The sequence below is a fragment of the Manacus candei genome, unplaced genomic scaffold, assembly GCF_025592945.1.
Source record: "Manacus candei isolate 608988 ecotype Guabito, Panama unplaced genomic scaffold, ASM2559294v1 h1tg000007l, whole genome shotgun sequence".
In the NCBI taxonomy this organism is placed as follows: Eukaryota; Metazoa; Chordata; class Aves; order Passeriformes; family Pipridae; genus Manacus; species Manacus candei.
In genome coordinates, this window is record NW_026138055.1 from 6869980 (window position 1) to 6892769 (window position 22790).

General features: G+C 45.8%; 2 protein-coding genes across 5 annotated transcripts; one reads left to right on the forward strand and one right to left on the reverse strand.

Annotated features, from left to right (window-relative positions):
* Nucleotides 1-5251: 5251 nt before the first annotated feature.
* Nucleotides 5252-6612, forward strand: IL17A (interleukin 17A). Its single transcript, XM_051812809.1, has 2 exons — nucleotides 5252-5550; nucleotides 6299-6612. The coding sequence occupies exons 1-2, from the start codon at nucleotides 5252-5254 to the stop codon at nucleotides 6534-6536; spliced, it is 537 nt and encodes a 178-aa protein (XP_051668769.1). The 3' UTR covers nucleotides 6537-6612.
* Nucleotides 6613-13820: 7208 nt separating this feature from the next.
* LOC127482444 (interleukin-17F-like) lies at nucleotides 13821-17276 on the reverse strand. Of its 4 annotated transcripts, none has more exons than XM_051812799.1 (5): nucleotides 16995-17276; nucleotides 16061-16099; nucleotides 15888-15981; nucleotides 14532-14562; nucleotides 13821-14441 (listed from the first exon to the last, which is right to left on the reverse strand). In XM_051812799.1, exons 1-5 carry the CDS (start codon nucleotides 17167-17169, stop codon nucleotides 14325-14327), a joined length of 456 nt encoding a protein of 151 aa, XP_051668759.1. In that variant the 5' UTR covers nucleotides 17170-17276; the 3' UTR covers nucleotides 13821-14324. The 4 variants fall into 4 exon arrangements, with proteins under 4 accessions (XP_051668759.1, XP_051668739.1, XP_051668729.1 ...); XM_051812779.1 differs by having other exon boundaries at nucleotides 13821-14562; nucleotides 16995-17099; nucleotides 17189-17270; XM_051812769.1 differs by having other exon boundaries at nucleotides 13821-14562.
* Between the last annotated feature and the right edge of the window lie 5514 nt (nucleotides 17277-22790).

Here is a 22790-nt window from a genome sequence, read left to right on the forward strand (position 1 = left end):
TGAACACTTACAGGGATGGGGCAGCCACAGCTTCTCTGAGCAACCTGTGCCAGGGCCTCCCCACCCTCACAGGGAAGGATTTCATCCCAATATCCCATCTAACCCTGCCCTCTGGCAGTGGGAAGCCATTCCCCCTTGTCCTGTCACTCCATCGTTTTTCTAAAGTCCCTCTCCAGCTCTCCTGGAGCCCCTTTAGGCTCTGGAAGGGGCTCTAAAGTCTCCCTAGAGCCTTCTCTTCTCCAGGCTGAACATTCCCAGCTCTCCCAGCCTGCCTCCAGAGCAGAGGGGTTCCAGCCCTTGGAGCATCTCTGTGTCTCCTCTGAATGTCACAGAATCACAGAACAGTTTGAATTGGAAGGGACCTTAAAGGTCATCTTGTTCCAGCCCTCCTGCCATGGGCAAGGACACCTTCCACTAGAATTTAACCAGTTTGAAAGGAACCTCTGGATGTCTCTGATCCAACCATCTACTCAGAGAAGGATTTAAATAAACCAAACTAGAATTAAACTTTGGTGTTTAATCAGGTGCTCAGAGCCTTGACCCATCAAGTCCTGTTTCAAGTTTTTCTCAGATCACCACTGGCCTGAGGCCCAGTCTAGTCACTGATCTCACAGAAATCACCTCCACAATGCAGAGTGGGTCATGCAATGGTTGCATGTATTTATAGGGATCTGTAAGAACATGTACTCAAAAGGAATAAAATTCATTCTCTTCAACAAGAAAATATAAGTAAGTGTCTTCCTACTTGTAAATAAAACCCCTCTTATTTTCCAGAAATGTCATAAACTTAACTGATAGAGATTGAAAAAAAAATGTTCTAAGTATTTGGAGATATCTGCCAGTTCTCTTTTAATTTGCAGCAGGCTCAGTGAGGACACTGGGATGGTTGCATCCAGAGGGTAGTGAGAAAATGGCTCAAAACCCAAAACTCAAAACCCAAACCGTTCTGTGCTTCCAGGACACTATTTGAGGGGGGAAAGTGCCATCAATACCAACACACTCAGATTTGGGAGCCTGAAAAATCTCAGCTGGGCAGAGTACTTAAATAGCAACTTAATCTCAAGAAAGCTTTCACCAGAGGTAAGAGAAGGGTTTCATTTCAAAAGGCTCTAGATAATCTTTAATTTTTTTTCTTTCAGTAAGCTTTTGTTGCTGTCCCAGTTTCCAGATCTCTAGCTAAGAGAGGGTTACATGTCAGAATAAAACAAATCCCACTGAGTAAATTCTATTCTCACGGGGAAAATCATGCCAATTTTTTTTTTTTCACTTCAGACCAACAAAAATTATAAAATAATTACTTTGGAATTTGGAAAAAACTTAGTACCAGAAATATGAAAGCTTCATTTGCATAACTGAGACCCGCTGGAAACATTTCAAAAGTACATTTCATCCTCAGACCCTCACGTCTCGCCTATGACAATTGCAAACAAATACGTTTGCAGTTCAAAATAAGTCATGGAAAGGTTTTTTTCCCCATTGCAGCATCGTGGTACGTCAGCCGTGTTCAAACGCTTAACTATTCACCTTTCGAGCGCAGAGGCAACCCAAACCACTGACACAGTTAGGGTAGATAAGCCTGGATTTAGGGTCAGGCTGGTTGAACGTGACCTTCTGCTGCCTTGCAGGCTTTCGAAAACATTTTTGCTTCTAAAATTGAAAATTTATCTGACCCACTTTGAATGGATATTTCAGTAAACGGCATTAGAGAAAACCCCTTCTGAGGGAACCATTTCCTTTAACCTGTAGGTCTCTAAGTGGAAGAGGGAAACTGAACTTACACATTTAAGTTCTGAAGCATCAGCATCTTTTAAACGAGCGGATGTAGGTCATGGGGATCCCAGAAACCGCAAACTAAATTCTACCCTTATTTACAACCTCCTCTGGATGGCACAAGGAGAGTAAAATTTGCACTTACTCATAAACATTAAGCAATTGTAAAAAAACACACCTTATTTGCATAATTTTCATCTAAAAAATATCACCAAAATTAAAGCTGTGGGAATGTCTGATCAGCAGACCAAGGCTGTTACACCGAGTGTTTCTTTACAATGCACATCCAAGCTACTTGAAACCCACTGTCATAGCAGTGATTTCCTAAGAAAGAAATGTTAGAGAAGGACAGACTCAACATTATAGAATCATAGAATGGTTTGTGTTGGAATGGACCTTAAAGCTCCCATCTCATTCCAGCCCCCTGCCACAAGCACAGACACCTTCCACTATGCCAGGTTTCTCCAAATCCTGTCCTTGAACAGTTCCAGGGATGGGGCAGCCACAGCTTCTCTGGGTAACCTGTACCAGGGTCTCACCACTCTCACATCAAAGAATTTTTTTCTTAATATCCAATCTAAACCTACACTCTTTCAGATTGAAGCCATTCCACCTTGTCCTGTCACTCCAGGCCTTGTAAATAGTCTCTCTTCATTTTTCTTGTATTCTCCCTGCAGGTACTGGAAGGTTCACCCCCTACCTTTCTAAAATATAAATCTCCTTCAAGAATCTCACTGAAATTCAGCTTAGGAGCATGATCAACACCCTTGTGTGTGTCCATCAGCCACCTATTCTCCAGGAATTTCATTGGAGAAGATGGCAGTACCTGGTTTATTACATCTCATAGTTCACTACAATCATCACCATTACCTGGGAAGCTGCAGCCTGGGAGATTGGAGCCTCCCTTCTCTTGAGGTATCAAGTTTCCAGTTCCTGGACTGGTACAAATCACAGAATCATTAAGGTTGGGAAAGCCCTCTAGGATCATCAAGTCCAGTCATTAACCCACTGTTAAGCCCACCACTAAACCATGTCCTCAAGTGCCACATCCACACGTAATTGCTTTATCCAAACTTTTCACGTCCCTGCTGTGCTGCTGACTGACAAAACCATAGAGCTCTGAGCTCTCAACAAAGGATACTGAAAGACTCCACAAAAGCACCCTGTTCCAGAGCATCCTATAAATTCCCGTGACCTAAATACTGACTGGAGAGCTATTGATTTAAATCCCTGAAAGCAGATGAGGGGAGCGAATACAAACATCCCTTCTTGCAGGCAAGGTCTCTTTCAGGGTCAAGCCTGCAGCTTTTAATGAACCTTTGGGGCTCAGCAAGACATCTGCCTAAGAAAAACAGAACAACACAAAACAAAACCCAAGGCAGTTGCTATCAGCTAGAGCAACAGCAATGACCCAAAGCAGCAAGAGGACACAGACCTGAAGCAGTCCAACCTCTTCTGGTCTGCAATCCCCTTATAATATCTTTGTGAAAATCTAGGAAAACAACCCTGGGTGAGAGAAAGGGATCCTGAGTCACACCACGTCAAAAGGAGTTGGTCCACCTGAGCATGTGGGTGTAAATCCTAGAATCAGAGAATGGTTTGGGTTGGAAGAGACTTTAAACATCGTCTTGTTCCAACCCCTGCCATGGGCAGGGACACCTTCCACTATCCCACGTTGCTCCAAGCCCCATTCAGCTGGACCTTGGACACTTCCAGGGATGGGGCAGCCACAGCTTCTCTGAGCAACCTGTGCCAGGGTCTCACCACCCTCACAGGGAAGAATTTCTTCCTAATATCTATTCTAAAACTCTCCTAAATATCGCATGTTATAATACTAACCTGGTAGGGTACCCCACAACTGCAATATATGTTTTGGAAAGGATGGAGAGACAGCAGGGTGAGACTGAGAGCTACATGGGATCACTGATCACTGTCACCCAGCAGACGGGGCTGGGATACAGGGAGTCATAATACCTTGGGGCTGCACTACCCAAGTTATTTAAGCTCCCCATATTTTTGAATGCAGCATTCCATCACCTATATACCGTGGAGGAGGTGCTCCTGCAGTTCTCTCCAGTTTTCCTGCCTACAAGAGGAGTCATTCTGCATCTCACAGCCTTTGCAAGGTTTCTCTTGAACCCCTCAGTCCTCTTCCTAAATTAATAACTGAAGGTTTAACTGCTTCTATCCCATTTCCCAAATCACTTTCCTTAGGGTCAAAGCCTTGTGTCTCAGCACAAGAGAAGTAAAATGAAAGTAAAATTAAAAGGTGGAAAGCTCAAAACAAAGTTCACTTCTTTTTTTTTTTTCTCTGTATGGAGAATGACTGAATTTTAGAACTCACCATCACAAAGCATTCTGATCAAAACTGAGATATCACACCTGAGGTGTAACCATGAATATAAATAGCCCAGTTCAGAGTCGGAAATTTGAGAAAAAAATAGGAGCTCGAGAAGGAACATAGATCTTCAGATATCAGGATATTGCAGCCCATGGCAGGAATCTGAGAGAACTGAATGGTGGTCAGCTGTCCAACATCTGCCCAATTTGGGATGAAAACACGTCAGACTGACCTAGGAGCAAACAGATCCAGCCTGTGCAAGTGGCATTTGGTTTTGGTACCTACAGCATCCCAATTTAAAATTGAGTACTTTTGCACCTGTGAATTTGCACTGAGTACCAATTTTTTTGGTGGTTTTCTAAAGTCATCATTTAGTTTTGTTGCCACTTGAGTGACATGGCTGAAGGAGTGACATCATCTACAGATCTTAGAAAGGGTGAGCCCATATCCTGTCTTCCACCTGCGTTAATGGAATCTATATGCACACACTTTTTCATATAAGTTATGGTCAGAAACCACAGTTAAGGTTGGGAAAAAACACCTACTCCAAGTTATCTAGGACAGCCCAGAAACCCTTATAAAAGGTCCAGCAGCAAATGTGCCCAGACACCTTCAGCTCAGCAGAGCCCAGCACAAGCATCAGACACAGTAAGAGGAGAAAGGAAGATGTCTCCAACTCTTTGTACTTCTCTGGTAAGAACTTGCTTGCTGGATTTTTTGCCCCCAGTTTGACAGAGACGTGTTTAAATTTGAATAGATGGGATAGGGCTCTGCACCCGCCTTTAAAATGCTTGTTTAAACCATAAATAATTGAAAATAACTAAAATTTTAGTTGGGGGAGCAATGAGACTGTACGAGTATATTGTGACGTGGGATACTACAGCATTTTGAGTCAAGAAATACACTGAAACCTCAACCTTAGAATGTCTTTTTCTTGTTATGTCCTTTCTGAAATCTCCTGTCTTATATTATTTTCTTTTTTTTTTTTTATCACCAAATTACAACTGGGTGTGTATCACACCTGTCAGCACTGTAAGAATCAGTTAATGAAAGTAGAAGTGGGTGTGTCATGCGATATATTTTTCCATAATTACTCCAACCAGCAGTGTAGGCTTTGATTACCTGTTAGGCTGACTGTGGATGAATTTCAAAGCTGTACCTGCCTTGTGTCCTAAATGCATCACTTTTCTTCAGCTCAGGTCACTGCTCCTCACGCTGCTGGCCCTGCTGTCAGCCAGCACTTCTCCCCTCGGGAAGGCGATCAAGCCTGGACTCAAGCCAGAGAGCCTCTCCAAGCAAGCTTATCCTGAATGTCCGACCCAAAAAGATTCAAAATTCCCCCAAACCATGAGAGTCGACATAAGCATCAGCAACACAAACCAGGACACCAAAACAAGTCTTAATGTGAGCAGCCGCTCTCTGTCTCCATGGGATTACAGGTATGATCCCTATCCTCAAGGCCTGGAAGTACCCTGGGTGTCCTGGTCATGAGTAATGGCAAGGCCATGCCCACATCTTTATGTTCAGTGCTTCACTGCTGAGAGGTTTTGGAAATAGAAGGGTACCCACAGTTCACATGATCCTCTTTGAAAGAGAACCAGTACAGAAAGTAGCACAGAGCAAAAAACTGGCCTAGGCGATATAGAGAAGTCAAAGCAAATTACTTCTATAATTTAATTAATTTATTTGTATATTGGGGCAAGCTTCGTCTTCAAAAGCATTCTTTACCTAAAACATCATAAAAAATACCTCAGAGAGTTAATATTGCACCAAATTCAATGGTGGTTTAATAAAATCATGTTTTGAGGGGGGAGCTGGAGGGTTTTAGGTCCGTTAGTCAGAGTGAGGTGTTGGGAAGCTCAAATCATTTATGACTAGTCTTTCAAAGTCAGTGCTTGCTTAAAGCAAGAGCAATTGCATGCAGCCTGGCATGCTTGTCTTACACTCAAAAACCTGAATATTTAGAATCATAGGATCATTAAGGTTGGAAAAGACCTCTAAGATCATCAAGTTCTTTACTTACTTACGCTCTATTTCTTAGAAACCCACAGTAGTGGGGGATCTCCTGTCCCTTCGTAGGCAATATACCCCAGGAGGAAAAGGTTCGGGAGCCCATAGTTACTCAGGTTATCTTGCCTTTGGAGCAGCATTTCCATTTCTAACACTTCCTTTCCTGTCCCATCCCAGGATCGATGAGGACCACAACCGCTTCCCCCGGGCGATCGCGGACGCCGACTGCCGCTACCTGAGGTGCCTGAATTCTGATGGGGAGCTGGACCACGGCCTCAACTCCGTCCCCATCAAGCAGGAGATCCTCGTCCTCCGGAGGGAGCAGAAGGGCTGCCAGCAATCCTTCAGGCTGGAGAAGAAACTCATCACTGTGGGCTGTACCTGCGTCACTCCCTTGATGAAACACCAGGCTTGAAGGGAGCTGGCACTCAAGAGAGCCATGGAAAACCTCCTCGCATCAAGATGAAGGGCCCTGATTCAGTCTCCACGAAACTAAATCAAGCTACAACGATTAGCTAGAATACATCAGAATACGTTAAAAATCATAAGAGTCTCGCTTTAAAAAAAACCCTAATGTGTTTTCTCCAAAATTCTTGAACTTTATGAATTCAGAATCCGGATGCCTCCATGTGCCGTGCTGAAAAATAGTGAGATCTCTTTACCCATTTGTATTTTACACTTTGAATTGTCTATTTATGTAAATCTATTTATTCTGGTGGGGAAATAATAATAATGTATTATCCTAATGTATTATTTTAAAGTATTAAGATAATGTTAATTTAGATTTTTGTGTAATAAAAAAGCAGTGGAAAACTTTTTGTTATTCTGTTTTCTTTCTAGAGAAGTCTTTTTGTTAAGGGAAGAAATCTCTCAATTATGACCATAAAATAGATTTCCATGATACTAAAACCTAAAATTCTCTTAATAACATCTAGCTCTTTTGCAGTAGAATGTAAAGCCCACAGACAAAAGCCAGGAAAGACACCATTTTACCAACAGAGAAACTTAAATACCCAGAAGAAAATGATTTATCAAGTGACACCCAAGAGATTCACATTAAGGACAGACAAGTGAAAAAAACTTACTACTGGGTAGCTACCCAGTTATCCACTTACTTATCCAGCTGGAAAAGGACTTATAAAAATGGGTTCAACACAACACTTCAAATGCTTCTTTAGGGGGAAAGAAACCCCCTCCCTTAAAACAGCAAGAGTGTTTCCACTGCTGAGTTTTAACTTTACTCCAACATTATCTGGGAATCTCAGTCCAATCCATTTCAAACCGTTTTCTGTGGAGCAGAGTCACTACCTGGGCACACGAGGGAAAGTGCACAGGTGAGTCAGATGGGTGACGGAAGCAATTAACCACACCTTGCTAATTGCAATCGTGATTTTCTCCACGCTCGTGTCCTTCCAACACGTTTGCTGCCAGCAGACAGTGCTTCGAGTGTGGAGCACCCTGACACAGCACTTCTGCTGTGGTTGTGGTGGGGATGCGTGGGTGGGTGTCTGCCGTGGCAAGTGGGTTTATTTAAAGCACAGCTGGGTTAAAAGTGCTCAGCTGAAGATGTTCCACGTTTCAGAGGGCAGGTTGCCGTGAGGAGATGCGGATGCTTTGTTTGCTGCCTTCTCAGGGAGGTGTGACCCTGCCCAGGCACTGGCAAAATGCCACTGGCAAGTGCAGCAGCAAATACAGAACTTGTAGAGATGCAGAGCTCAGGGGTGCAAGTCTCTAATGAGAGGTAAGGTCCTCTCAGGTGACAGCATCTTCTTCAGATCCAGCTAACTGGAGATGGGATCATCCCAATTTTGCTGCTGGGGGTTATTCCCCCTCAGTGTTTCACTGAGCCTAAACCTTCCCTAATCTACTCCAGGCACCATCAGGTTGGTCATCCTATAACCTAAACCCACAGCACAGCCACAGGTTCCACACTATCTCTTGATCTGTTATATAAACACTGGGCCAAGGAAACATTCTTTAACTCTGCATGATCACAGTGTCTGCAATCACAGCAATTAACTTCTGTCCACACCTTTAGTTACCTTCTAACAATCTTTCCCACACATAGGAATCTAGGAGTACATGTGATCCTAACTTAGCTTGTTTCTGACCTTATCTCCAGCTGTTCTTCGTTAAGGTCTCCTAAAGGTCCTGAAGTTCACCCCAGCTGACAGTCCCATGAATATCAAGCATGGGAACAAACTTCAAAAAAAAAAAACCCAAACCAAAAAACCATTGAGGAACACTCATCCTTTGAGGTTTTCAAGGATTTATGTAAATATCAGTCCGGGAAGATTGAAGTCGAGCTGACTGCCTTGTCCATTAGATAATCTCTCCATGCCCTACCACTCCTAGAAGGAGTTCTGGCAAATTGTCTGCAATTAGCCCAAGTAATTTTAAAAGTTAAAATCACAGGAAGTCCAGCCTTTCCTTATCTGGGAGTGATGTGCCATGGGCTGGAGTAATGGAGACTGGTTAGAAATGCTGAGAGAGCTACTGGGTGGAAAAAGGCAGAACCAGCTCGGAAAGAGATGATGCAGCTGGAACATCAAAACACCAACAGCTTTCTGCTGATGGGCTGCAAAGGTCATCACCATGGAATAGTTTGGGTAGGAAGAAACCTCAAAGATCATCTGGTTCCAACCACCCTGCCCTGGGCAGGGACACCTTCCACTAGACCAGGTTGTTCCAAGCCCTGTCCAGCCTGGCCTGATTAAAGATACTCCAATCCCCCTTCCCAGGATCATCATTCTCCCTTGGAGCCTTTACAAGCCCACTAAATCTGTGCCTGAGGACACAACCCTTTCTTATTTACTTGGCCTTGTGCTAAATTCATGGTGACCTCCGCGAGCTGCTTGGGTGTTGCACTTGCTCCTGCAGAAGTGTTTAATTGGTGATCAATTGGGTTGATTCATTGGGCCTGAGGACTGCCTTCTTTCCTACTGCAAGGTCTCCCACAGCTCCTGGCATCATGAGCCAAGAGAGTTTCCCTCACATTGCAGCATTCAGATGGAAAGATGTAGAATAGTCCCAAACCGATGCCCCCTGCCATGGGTCACCTAATCAGTGTCCTTATTTTTCTGGGCAAACATTCATGATTACCATCAATAGTGATCACAAGAGGAGACTGAGGAGGGTAGGGCTCCTCTCTCACCCTTGCACAGCTCTTATCAGTTTGAGGTTCAACAGGTAAAGTTTGTTCCTTATTGTTTTCAAGAGTCGCGGTGCAAATTTCTGCTAATTTGATGCCCTTAAATGATATCATCATTGGAGGGAGGGGAGGGAAATTGCTGCAAAAGCCTCTTCAACATAAAAGTTTCCACTGCTCCCCGTTTCAGTTTTGTGTCAGTCTGCAAAACCTGAGCAGCAGTGTCTTGGCAAACAGATTGCTTGGCAACCTGTGAGCAAAACCCAGCAGAAAGGGCAGTTTGAGATTGGATTTGTGCAGCAAGTGATCAGAAAACCAGGCTCATCGTTGCCACTCATCAAAGCAATCTGGATAGAAACCAGATGCTTGTAAAAGGTGATACAGATTCAACAGCAAGGAGGCCAAGGAACACAGGTTTCAGAAACATCTCAGCCTTGGCCATATTGATCACCATAACTGGTCTACTCTGGCCTCCAGTCGGGAGGTCTGGAGACATACCACCTATAACGCTGCTGATGCCTTTGAGAACGCACGCAGGATCACCCTTGAGGAGAAAAGACAACACAGAAAGAATCGTGCCTTGCAGAATATACCACCTAAGGAGTCTTTCTGCTGTGCTTTTTGCAATTGGACATGTCTATCTCGTATTGGCCTTTTTAGCCACCCACGTGCTTGCAACAAATGTGGGAAGAGCCCTTCCCAAATCTTTGTTCATGAAGCCTAACCATGATGATGATGATGAAGTTACAAGAAAAGGTGGAAAAGCTGCGCCACTTTTCTGAAGGAATAATAAATAACTAGAAAGTTACATAGAGAGCAGGAAGGGATTTCTCTGAGGACCTGAGGATTTGAACCTGCTACCACTATCTAGCCCTGGAAGAAGGGAGAATAATTAGAAAAGATGGAAAATGTTTTTAGTCATAGAATATCTTGAGCTGGAAGGGATCCACAAGGAGCATCAAAGGCCAGCTCCTGGAACTCCTCTTTGTGAGCACCAAATGGCAGAAGGTATAGTCTGTTTCTGGTGCTGAATCTGACTGGCATCTTCTCAGCTCCTGAAAACCAGCACCAGCACAGTCCTGCCCCCACCAATGGCTCTGACTCTGCCAAGTAGCGCCAGACAATCACAGACATTTTAAGCAAGTTTGGGTTTTCTTTGTCACTGTCATGTAACAGTGTTGTAGAAAATGCAGGCTCAGCCCACTCATCCTGATTCTCCTAAAGCACAAAGTTAAAAATAATATCAAAGAAGTAAGAGGAAGAAGGGGGTGGAGACAAAAGGAGACTGTGGAATTACAAAATGGTTTGGATAGGAAGGAACCTTAAAGATCACTTATTCCAACCCCCTGCCATGGGCAGGGACACCTTCCACTATCCCAGGTTGCTCCAAGCACATTCCAGCCTGGCCTTGGACACTTCCAGGGATAGGGCAGCCACAGCTTCTCTGGACAATCTGGGCCAGTGTCTCACTGCCCTCACAGGGAAGATCAAAACAAGTCTCATGTTTTACCCCCTGCTGGTGACATGGGAGCAGGTTTCTGGTCTGGTGTCTTGGACCATCTCCAGAACTTGCAACTGATACAGAAATTCATCCCATCATCTATACCCATCCTGTTGGCACCAACCAACAGATTGCCACAGGACTGACCAGAAAATTGCTCATATCCTTAAAGTTTCTTCTGTAGGGTCTAACTCTGAATAAACTATGTCGACTGCTGAGTTTTCCAGCCATTAATCTTTTTTTCTGGTTTACCAAACACAAACACAAATAATTCTTGGGTTGTTTCAATGTCTAGGGTTGCAACCTTTGCATTCTTTATATATTTAATTTTGTACACTTTAAAAAGCAATGTTTTCTGTGTAACAGGCTGCCCTGGTCCATAGTCCCTTTGAACACCCCTGTGGTCAGGGATCCAAAGAAGTCTGACTCACACTTACAGGTCAATACATCCACAGGTCACAGCACAAGTCAGGGAGGAGGCATCTACCTGAACAGAGATCACTGCTGTGCCCCCCATGCTGATACAGGGGTCTCTGCACCAGCATCCCATGGGAGTTGCTACACCAGGATCCCTGCCTGAGCTGCCAGAACAGGGACAGCAAGGGGAGCAGTGAGCAAGAGACACGGGAAGGAGATTAGTGAGAGGCAAGCAGAAGAGGAAAGGGATAGGAAAGGCCATGAGGCTCAGATACCAACCTGTGACTGGAGGTTGCTTAGCCCAGCAGGTTACAAGAAAACACTGTGGCACTGCTATTACATCTACAGATGTGTCTTCTCCTCCTGGTGAAAGAGCCAAGTCCCTGAAGGCTGCTGTAAGCCACACCGAAAGCCACAGATGCCCAACTGGACAACCAGGGGCTGGATCTGTTGCTGAAGTGTTATAAAACCAGCAGAGTCTTTAGCAAAGGCTGGTCCTCAGCTGTGAACTGTGCTCGCTCTCGGTGGTGATATGACTGTGCTGTTTACAAGAAGCACAAACTCATTTGCCGTGTTCTCAGATTCACAGAATCACAGAATGGTTTGGGTTGGAAGGCACCTCAGAGATCATTCCAGTTCCAGCCCTCAAATTAATAGATTGCTGGAAATGAAAGCCAGCACCTTAAATATAACCAGGCTCGTGTTTACAACCAGCTGCACTCTAAGAATGATGCCATTAGAAGGAAACAGCCGCCGATGCTCGTTCTGTTTAGAAACAGTCCCCACATGCCTCCCTGAGAGGTGTGTGGTTTGCAGTTGGTAGCTCTGGCTGCAAAACCTCATGACCCACAGGTGAGACTTCCTTAATTAGCTACTTGTGTATTTTCTTAATTAGATACTTCATCATTCATCCAGGTAGGATGACTTTTAGGGTAAGGTGATGGATATTTAGGAGTATCAGCACAGGAGAGTACACCCATTCAGCTGCCATGAACCTTGACATGCAATATCAGAGCAATCATGATTGAGAGATAGTGAGTAGTTTTCTCTCTGAAAAACAAGTGAGGACAACCCCACGAGGTGGGTTTATTGAGAGGGAAAGAAATAGGTCAGGAACAAGAACCAGGTTACGATTTCCTGGTCAGTGGTTACTGTAAGAGCAGAGCTGGTGATACACGAGAGTGAGCAGAAAACGCCTCCAGGGGTTTGCTCTGCACTGCATGGTGAGTTTGGTGGTCATAACGAAACAGCTGCTGCCACAAATGAGTACAAATGCCTGTAACTGAGTGAGACTGTAATGGACTGTCGAGCCAGCTCCCAGAGACCCACAGGGCAGAGAATACACCTGATTCAGCAGAAAAGCACCAAAGGAATCATCACAGAATCATAGAATCATAGAATGGTTTGGGTTAGAAGAGACCTTAAAGATCATCTAGTTCCAAACCCCCTTGCCATGGGCAGGGAAACTTTCCATTAGACCAGCTTGCTCTAGGTCGAGTCCAACCTGGCCTTGAGTCGTTTAGACCCAACAACTCACCTGACCTACTCTGGGGAGGATCTAATTTTAAGTGGTTTCTGTGCAGTCAAAATGAAATATGAGAATGCATTCACACAGGTTTGCCCTGATTTAAATGCAGGGGGAAAAGGAAATAGAGGCTTAAAGCCTCCACCAACAGAAATCAAAGTCAGAGGTCTGAGAGTCTGGCTCAGCTCTGGGTAAAAGATGAAGTAATGTCAAAAAAAAGCAACATTGCAGCAATTTGATAAAATAATAAATAGTTATAGAATCACAGAATATCCTGAGTTGGAAGGGACACACAAGGAGCATCGAGTCCAGCTCCTGAACAGTGAGTCCTTTCAGTCTCTGCTCCTTGTGCAGCTAAGGGAGAGAAAGGGCAATTCTTCCTTTCCTAAAGTAGGACATCCCAGCTCAGCAGACAATCCTACCCAGCAGGTACAATTCCTTGTTCCCTTGATGGGGAGGGATCCTCTTCCACCACATCAATCCCAGCACCTATTATTTAGCTGGCTAAAGATGAAGCCATCTTGTATTTCCTTGCATTCCTGCTCAGCCAGCCATCCAGCTGGTGGAGAAGGGTGCTTGTCAGGATGACTTCTTGTCTGGAAGATGATAGGACAGGCCTTTCCCAGTTCTCATGAACCAGGTTCCCAAATTCCAGCTGCAGCCTTGCAATGTAATATCTCCCATCTCATTTCCCACCATCCCCAGAGACCATCCCCAAGGTCTGGAGAACCTGGCTCCATTGCCATCTCCCCCAGTGTTGCCTATAGAACCTCCCTTTACTCCTTTCAGCCTCTTTTTTTGCATCTTTTCATCTATTTAGGCCGCAAATTCTCTTCTGCTCACTCTTACTCATATCACTGTACCGGAAAATGCCTGATCTTTGCTGAAATCTCTTGGTGCTACTGCAGCACAAACCCATTCTCTGTGTCTGCTTTCATTTTGAGCTACCACAAAACATTTTTTTTTAAATAAAATATGATTTTTTATTCAGTAGATAAGTTATTGAATAAATACAGGTTAAAATTATCCTTTTTTTTGTACTCTGAGCACACACAAAGCCATAAATACAGTCATAAATAGAAGACATAAATAGAATTATAAATATTTGATTGACACAGATAATATCTTAGTGAGCAGAGGTGGCCAGAGAAGGGAAAGGGGTAGGGGATGAGTAAGGGAAGGAGAAGGTGCTAGAGGAGGAATTTTTTATGGCAGTGCTGTTAGGTATGTATTCATTAGGGCAACTTACTGCCACGGACAACTTTTGAAAATATAACTCCTTTGACTCACCAGACTGATAAAAACTACAATGAAAAATAAATTCAAAAAAGCACTGCTTTACCCTCTCACTGCTTGGGGTCACAAACAAAGCTTTTTCTCCATCCTTCTCCCTCCCCTCCATCACCAGCTACCGGCGATTCCCATTCTAAAACCCATCAAGCAACAACAGCTGAATCATGAGGTAATTTCAAGAGGTAATTTGTTCAGATTTGGAAGGGCAATGTCAGGTTGAATTCCTGGGATTCGCGGTGGGCGACTGTGGGATCTCACCAGAGGGGTGTCTGTAGGATTTATTGCTTCTTCCCAGTGTGGCCTGCCCTAGTAATTCCTCCTAGGAGTGGTGGTGGATGACTGGAGTGACACAGGTGCAGCCCACGGTGATGACCTTCTTCTCCAGGCGGTAGGTGGGCCGGCAGCCCTGCTGCTCCCGCCGCAGGACCAGGATCTCCTGCTTGATGGGGACGGAGTTGAGGCTGTGGTCCTCCTGCCCCAGGGGGCTCACACAGCCGGAGAGGCGGCACTGGGCATCAGCAATCACCTGGGGGAAGCGGTTGGGATCCTTGTCGAGCCTGGGGATGGGCACACAAAAAGGGATTTATGTCTTTGCACAGCACGGGTTGGCAGGATCTTCTTGTTCATCTCCATGGAAGCACCTTACTGTTCACCTGTGCATCCTCACTATGAGACCTGGCCAAATAATTTCCCTGTCCTCAACATTTTTTAGAATTATTTCCTAGAAATGGAATCAGTTTTGGGAGGGTAACGCTGCTGTATCGTTCTTTGGGAATTGGGAATGGAGAGGAGCTGAGTTAAATACAGAACTGATTGCAATTGCACAATTCATTTTTTTAATGGTTTTTTAAATGGTTTTAATTTCAGAATTCAGAAACTTCTTTCAGTTTGGAAAATTTAGAATTACAGTGGACTGACATCATTCTTTTCCCAGAGGAATAATTACTTTCATCATCATTTCAACCCCATGCAGTGCTATGGGCTAGAGGCAGATTGGCTGGAAAGCTGGAAAAGGACATGAGGGTGCTGGCTGACAGTGGCTGCACATGAGCCAGGTGTGCCCAGGTGGCCAAGAAGGCCAGTGGCACCTGAGCTGTATCAGCAATAGTGTGGCAGCAGGGCCAGGGCACTGCCCATCCCTGTGCTGGCACTGCTGGGGCACCTCCAGTGCTGGGGGCAGCTCTGGGCCACTCAGACAAGAGAGACATTGAGGGGCTGGAGCATGTCCAGGGAAGGAAGCAGAGCTGGGGAAGGATCTGGAGCACCAGGAGCAGCTGAGGGAGCTGGTGGGGGCTCAGCCTGGAGAAAAGGAGGCTCAGGGGGGACCTTCTCTATCTCTCTGACTCTCTGACAGGAGGGTGGAGCCAGGTAGAGATTGGGCTCTGCTCCCAAGGAACACGTGACAAGAGGAAAAGGCCTCAAGTGATGCCAGGAGCGGTTTAGATTGGATATAAGGAAAAATTTCTTCCCCAAAAGGGTTGACCAGCCCTGGCACAGCTGCCCAGAGCAGTTGTGGAATCACCATCCCTGAAGGGGTTTAAAAGCTGTATAGATGTGATACTTGGGGACATGGTTTAGTGGTGGCTCTGGCAGTGCTGGGGGAATGGTTGGACTTGATGATCTTAGAGGTATTTTCCAACCTAAAGGGTTCTGTGATTGACACAGGCTGACAGGATGATTAGAAACCTTTCCAGTGAAGTCCCTTTGCACTTCAGTTGGTCTTGGAGAAATCTCACACAACATCAAAAATCACCATATGTCAAGAAGTGTTTGCAATATTTACAGGACTCTGGGCATATGCTGAGAAACAGCCATCGTTTACCCCAAAAAAATCCTCTTTGTACACAGACATCACAATTTAGATAACAAGTAAACAGTTTACCTGTAATCCCAAGGAGCGAGAGATCGGTTCCTGACATCATGGACCATCCTAAAGGCATGATGTGACTTGCTGATACGAATGTTGACTTCCACTGCTGTGGGGAATTTGAGATCCTTTTGGTTCAGGCAATCTTCACTCAGCCTCACAGAGGCACTGGCCTTTCTGGAACTTACAGTGAGTGCTAGAAGCAGCACCAAAACCAGTGATCTGAACTGAGAGAGAGGAAAGTTGTCTTAGTTCTGTCCAGGCAAGAAAGGCAGAGCAGAAAAAGCCAAGTCTTGACTTGACTGGACTATCAATGGACTATCTTCATACTTATATTTGGGTGAGACGGGCCAGCATGAACAAACAGCACAACACCGCAAATAAAACTCATCAGAACAGGCGCTTAAATCTGATTTAAATTCTGATTCATAGTTGGCTTTGCACCAAGAAGAGCATCCCTCAAACAAGCTGCAAAAGGTCCTCCTCCACAGTCACACAGCACTGTCTTATGATCTACAAAGGAGGGTAAGGACTGAGCTGACCTTGTGCCTTAGAAATCCAGCAAGAAATCCAGCAAGAAATCCAGTTTCTCAGGACAGTAAAGACTGGCCACCCTCATCTGCTGGAAATAACCCTTTTCCCAAGGAAATCTGAGATTCTCAGGCCATCTCCAGTAGAGAGAGCTTTAGTGACTCACAGAGTCATAGAATATCCTGAGTTGGAAGGGACCCACAAGGATCATCAAATCCAACTCCCAAAAAGAAGACAAAATAAATGAAGAGGCTTTAAGGAAATCACAGGAGCTGATTGTGCTGCAAATGCTACTCAGGTTGAAATTTAAATTCATGGACATTCACTGAAATTTCAGCAATTTTTATAGCATGTTATCTGAGAAAAGGACTGTCTCCCCCAAGTGCTGATAACTAAGAGATAAATAAATCATAAATAGTCCACCATATCCTTGTCACTCAAACATCAAACACAGCTGCATCAGACGGAATCAGCATCCCATTCAGCTCCCACCAGGACCAAAAGGGTTTCTTGTAGAAATCACAGGACCTGTACTGTTTTCTCTCTTGCAGAAAATATTTCTTAACCCTTATATTAACTGTAAGTACTTACCACAGCAGTGTAGCTGGAAAAAGCCATGGCAACCTCTCTGTTGCTTTGGGTGGATACACAGGGTGACAAGGCACGAGAGTTCTCCTTCTCTGAGGCCCCTTCCACCTACTTGTGTCTCAAAGACAGTTGTGATCTCCTTTTTATAGCAAAGTTCAGCCACTACCACCCTTTCCATTGCAGCACAGCTGCCTTACCTGACCTGAGGTTAAGAGCTGAATATTTCATTTCCTAGCCCACTTCCTTCCATCTACCCCCAAAAAGGGGAGGGCAGACACTACCACCAGAATCCCAAATTAGCCAATACTATTTCTTCAGGCAGATAAAGAGATAAGGAAAGAAAAAGAGAAAAAAAAAATTGTTCAGGCAGGTTTTTTTTTTACTGCCTCCCACCCCCTCTTTCTAATAATAATGTTCTTTCACCACAAACACATGTGTGGATGCACTTCCACGTGCCTCACACAAACCAGACGGCAGAGATGAGCAAGCTGCAAAGCCAGGCACCCAGCAAGGCTTTCAAAATGAGGACAGCACGTGGGACTTCACCATTTAACTTCCCTTGGCCCCAGCTGCACAATTCATCCCCACCTGGTCTTGGGGTTCCCTCTGTCTTGCAAGAACGGAGCAGGGGAAGAATAGGAGCTACAGGGAATTCCTCCTGGGAGACCTCAGAGCACCAGGACCTGGGATGTCTCTCCCTTTCACTGCCAAGGTTCTGTGTTGACATGCTCTGGAGAGCTCCACAAAAAGCTCTGCTCTCTTTGAAAGGCCCTGTAAGGGCCCTGATCACCCCTGATGGCCTCAACCACCATCAGTAGGGCCCCCATTCCAGATCAGCTTTGACTCCAGTGCCTGCCTGAGCTATGCTATCAGTGCTGCTTTCCTGTCCCTTCTCTGACCTTGCCAACTGGGTGGACCTTGGAGTAGCATTTCTCCTGGATGGACTCCTTGGACATTCATGGTGGGGAATGGAGCTGGGGAAGGGGCTGGAGCACCAGGGGCAGCTGAGGGAGCTAGAGGGGCTCAGCCTGGAGAAAAGGAGGCTCAGGGAGGACCTTCTCCCTCTCTGCAACTCCCTGACAGGAGAGTGTAGCCAGGTGCTGGTCAGGCTCTGCTCCCAGGCAATATGTGACAGGACAAGAGGACATAGTCTCAAGCTGTGCCAGGGGAAGTTTAGGTTCTACGTTAGCAAGAATTTCTTCTCAAAAAGGGTAATTAGACATTGGAATGGGCTTCCCAGGGAAGTGGTGGAGTCCCCATCCCTGGAGGTGTTCAAGGAAAGACTGGACGTGGCACTCAGTGCTCTGGTGTGGTTGACAAGGTGGGAATTGGTCAAAGGCTGATCTCAATGATCTGAGAGGTCTCTGCAGAGAAAAGCCCCGAGAGAAATGTTTCCCAAAGCCATGTAGCCCAGCTAGAAGCAGAGGACTGAAGTGTAGGACTCTTCAACCCAATTCATTTTCAGTCCTCCAGGAAATCAACAGGTTCATTACATTTTCGGTCCTACAGAAAATCAGAATCCTCTTACAAATCTGTGTAATTTTCCAGTGAGAAGGGACTAGTCTGGTCTGAATAATACCATCAGAAATCTCCATCAACTGATGCTTTACATCACTGCAGGATGTTGTCATGATTTTGTGGTCTGAATCAACTCTCAGCTCAGAGACCAGAGACTCTTCTCACATAAGTTTTTCACATTTCAGGTTACTATGTTTACCTGAAGTAACACAAATCCTGTGACACATGTTCCTATTCTGACTGTTCTGTGTATTCACCAGCACATCTACTGAGATCCGACACTGAGCACTGAAGACCAAAAGAGGGGAGAATTACCAGAAATCCACCTTTTTTAACCCAGAATCTGACCTCCTTTTTTTCCCCCGAATGCTCATCGTGAAAGGAAAGGGTATTGCCATGAAAAATGGGTTGGACTGTGCAGGAACAGGGTTAAGTGGAAACTGTTACCTGTGATGAAGCAATGACGTCGTCACGCCAAACACCAGGTTATGAGCCCCCATCACCACTTTCCACTTACAACTTGTGCCTTCAGCAGCCTGTAAATTCAGCAGGGATTCCCTCTTTGACACGAAATTTCCTATAATTGAACTTGTCTTTCACTGAAGTTCACTGAAAATTTGATTGAAAGGGGTCACCGAACACGAATCATTAGAAGGGAGGAAAAATACTCGTATTCATGGAATCACAGAATGGTCTGGGTTGGAAGGGACCTTATAGATCATCTAGTTCCACCCTCCTGCCTTGGGCAGGGACACCTTCCACTAGCCCAGGTTGCTTCAAGACCCATCCAACCTGCCCTGGAAGACTTCCAGGGATGGGGCTGCCACAGCTTCTCTGGGTAACCTGTGCCAGGGCCTCACCAACCCCACAGGGAAGAATTTTTTCCTTAAATTAGGAATATATAGTTATCTCAAAAAGCTGTTCGCTCCCCACACATCACAGCCTTGGAGCAGGGATTGGGACTTGGAAATAAACTATAAAATTTTTATTTCACTTAAAAGAATTCTTCTACTCTTGAGTTACTATAAGGAAACCCCACTGTTTGCACTGCAGGATTTGTTGCACGCAGGTTCAAGTTTTCACAGCACTTCAGGCATAAGAAATGCCTCATTTCAGGTTGGGCTTCGACTACAGAATCACAGAATAGTTTAGGTTGGAAGGGACCTTAAAGCTCACCTCATTCCAAGCCTCTGCCAGGGGCAGGGACATCTTTCACCAGATCAGGTTGCTCAGAGGACCTTCCGTAGCCTGCAGCAGCAAAGGGTTGGGATTGCAGCCTCTGAAAGCTCTAGATGTCAGGATTGAATGAATATTTCAGGGTGAGGTGGCTGCAGCACAGGGCAGGGCTTGTACTCCAGCAGCTTGCTCCTGCCTCTCTGGCCACCTCAGGTTTTACCCTTCTGACGTGTGACACCACAAGATCACCTTCTGGTTTAGAGCTCTGACCGATCACATCCACACAGGAGTTACTCTGGGCAGGGTCTGCTCACAGGGCTTTATCACACCAGCAAGATTCATGGCCAAGTGCAGACCAGAGCCAAGGGATGTGAATGGAAAATACCAAAATTTGAGGGGAAATGGGGCTGCCAGGTGTGCCACAGGTACCACCAGTGGAAACCTCTGCATGGGAATGTTGCTCCAGCACAACAGTGACCACAGCTCTGTGTTAGAGCTGTGGGACCTCAGAGGGGACCAGTGGCACCTCTGGGCTCCCTCCACAGGTCAAGGACAAACCTCATTTTCGGCTGTCACCCCCTGAGCCTTCATCATGCTTTGGTCAGAGCTGTGGGATGAGTGGGAAGCAGGGCTTACATGATGCTGATGGTGCTGGTGTGGGGAATTCACTCCTAATCCCTGCAGTCTGTGTTCACCTGTCCTGCAGCAGAGAGATAAACAGCAGGGTTGATTTCTAGAATCAGTAACCCTGCAGAGAGGAGGTGGACTAAGGGTTTGAGAAATACAATACTAAGGTACAATGTGACAAGGCCCATGAAGATGCTCTAAGGGCTGGAGCACCTCTGCTATGGAGACAGGGTGGGAGATCTAGGGTTGTTCAGCCTGGAGAAGGCTCCAGGGAGACCTTAGAGCCCCATCCAGTGCTTAAAAGGGCTCCAAGAAAGTTGAAGAGAGACTTTCAACAAGGGCTTGGAGGGACAGGACAAGGTAGAAAGGCTTCCCACTGCCAGAGGGAAGGGTTAGGTTAGATATTAGGAAGAAAATCTTGTCTGTGAGGGTGGCAAGGCCCTGACAAAAGTTGCCCAGAGAAGCTGTGGCTGCCCCATCCCTGGAAGTGTTCCAGGCCAGGTTGGACAGGGCTTGGATAGTGGAAGGTGTCCCTGCCCACTGGACAGGGACAGTTAGACTAGATGAGCTTTAAGGTCCTTTCCCACATAAATCATTCTAGGATTATATAAAATAAGGTGCCAGGGAAGTCCTGGGTGCTGGACCAAGCCCATGGCAGGACAGATGGGCTGGCTGGTGGGTGAGGCATGAGGGTAGCAATGGGCAGGCTTTATGTCAGGTCAAAACAAGGGTCAGGGCCAGAGCTGTAGCTCCTCTTCTCCATCCCATGCAGAAGGGACGAGACCAGGGAAATTATTAGGGACACAACTTGAAAGGAGGTGACAAGGAACACACATGACCAAACTCTTTGGTTGTTTTTGTTGGATTCCCTGAACTGTTACTTTTCTTACTTGTGATCTTTAATATCAAAACGAGCCTGATGTCACTCAAGAAAGGCTGCACACTTCCCTCAATAGGGATCTTCCCTATTGAGCCCCTGATATTACTCAAGCCAGGTTTCTTAGAATTACAACCTCCATTCTATTCTCTCCTTGCTTTTCTTTTAAAATGTCACACACCCCATCATCATTTTCATCCACTATGGAATTTTTAGGTTTTTTTCTCCCATCAGTAAGAACAAAGCCTGTAAATTTAATATAATAGCAAATAATATTATATAAATATTATAACAAGCATTACCTTGTTCCCTGGGAGAAGACTAACCCCCATCTGGCTCCCCCCTCCTGTCAGGGAGTTGCAGAGAGGGAGAAGGTCCCCCCTGAGCCTTCTTTTCTTCAGGCTGAGACCCCCCCACCTCCCTCAGTTGCTCCTGGTGCTCCAGCCCCTTCCCCAGCTCCATTCCCTTCCCTGAACACACTCCAGCCCCTCAATGTCTTTCCTGTCGTGAAGGCCCCAAAACTGAAATACATTTTTATAATATATATTTTTTTATAATATATATAAAAATACAGCAGATGTCCATGTGGCTGAGCATCCAGGAGCTGGATGATCTCTCTGGTGGTATCCCAGATTCAGGCTGTTGGTCAGATCCAGCTGATCCCCACAAACCTCTCTGCCTGTGGGAGTTGTTTGTTTTTCCCAGGTCCCCAAAGGCCCCTCTCCCTTTCCAAGTTTCCAGGATAGACCGAGGTGGCCACCAGCACCCGGGGGAGGTAGGCAGCCACATCCTACCACTCCAGGCTATGGGATTAATAAAATAAAGCAGATTTATCTGCCCTGGAGCTCCTCCTGGTGTCCTATCTTGGGAAATTCAGTTTCAGCGGTTCCCCAGCTGTAAGGGCAGGAAAAACACCAAATCATAGAATCATGGAATGGTTTGTGTTGGAAAGGACCTTAAAGTTCATCTCATTTGGAGCCCTGCCATAGGCAGGGACACCTTCCACTATCTGAGGTTGCTCCAATCCCCATCCAACCTGGCTTTGAACACTTCCAGAGATGGGGCAGCCACAGCTTCTCTGGACAACCTGGGCAAGGGCCTCACCACCCTCGCAAGGAAGAACTTGCTCCCAATACCCCATCTCACCCCCCCTCTGGCAGTGGGAAGCCATCCCCCCTTGTCCTGTCACTCCAAGCTGTTGTCCAAAGTCCCTCTCCAGCTCTCCTGGAGTCCCTTTAGGCACTGGAAGGGACTCTAAGGTCTCCCAGGACCCTTCTCTTCTCCAGGTGAACACCCCCAGCTCTCCCAGCCTGTCTTCATCAGAGACCATCTGTGTGTTTTACTCACCTTCACCAATCTCTGCAGTTTTATGAGACCAAACACTGTCTGTGGATCTGAGGTCACCCTGGGGAAGCACAATACATCCAATCAGAGATCTTTAGGAGGCTGCAAACATACAAAATCCCCTCCAAACCCACTGTCATGGTTGTGTTGGATGAGAGAAGCTCAAAAGTCCAGCTTTTATAGTTCAACAGGTCTGTCTGCAGAAGAAAAATGAGGGAACCCTTTCCCACGGACACTGAGATGCTGCCAAGATGCAG

Excerpts from the sequence above, each read along its gene's own strand:
- IL17A (XM_051812809.1), top strand. The coding sequence starts at position 5,252 with ATGAATTTCAAAGCTGTACCTGCCTTGTGTCCTAAATGCATCACTTTT. Across the intron at positions 5,551-6,298 it reads CTGTCTCCATGGGATTACAG|GATCGATGAGGACCACAACC; the intron begins GTATGATCCCTA and ends GTCCCATCCCAG.
- LOC127482444 (XM_051812769.1), bottom strand. The coding sequence starts at position 17,169 with ATGGAAAGGGTGGTAGTGGCTGAACTTTGCTATAAAAAGGAGATCACA. Across the intron at positions 16,100-16,994 it reads TTTCCAGCTACACTGCTGTG|TTCAGATCACTGGTTTTGGT; the intron begins GTAAGTACTTAC and ends CCTCTCTCTCAG. Across the intron at positions 15,982-16,060 it reads TGCTGCTTCTAGCACTCACT|CAGTGGAAGTCAACATTCGT; the intron begins GTAAGTTCCAGA and ends AATTCCCCACAG.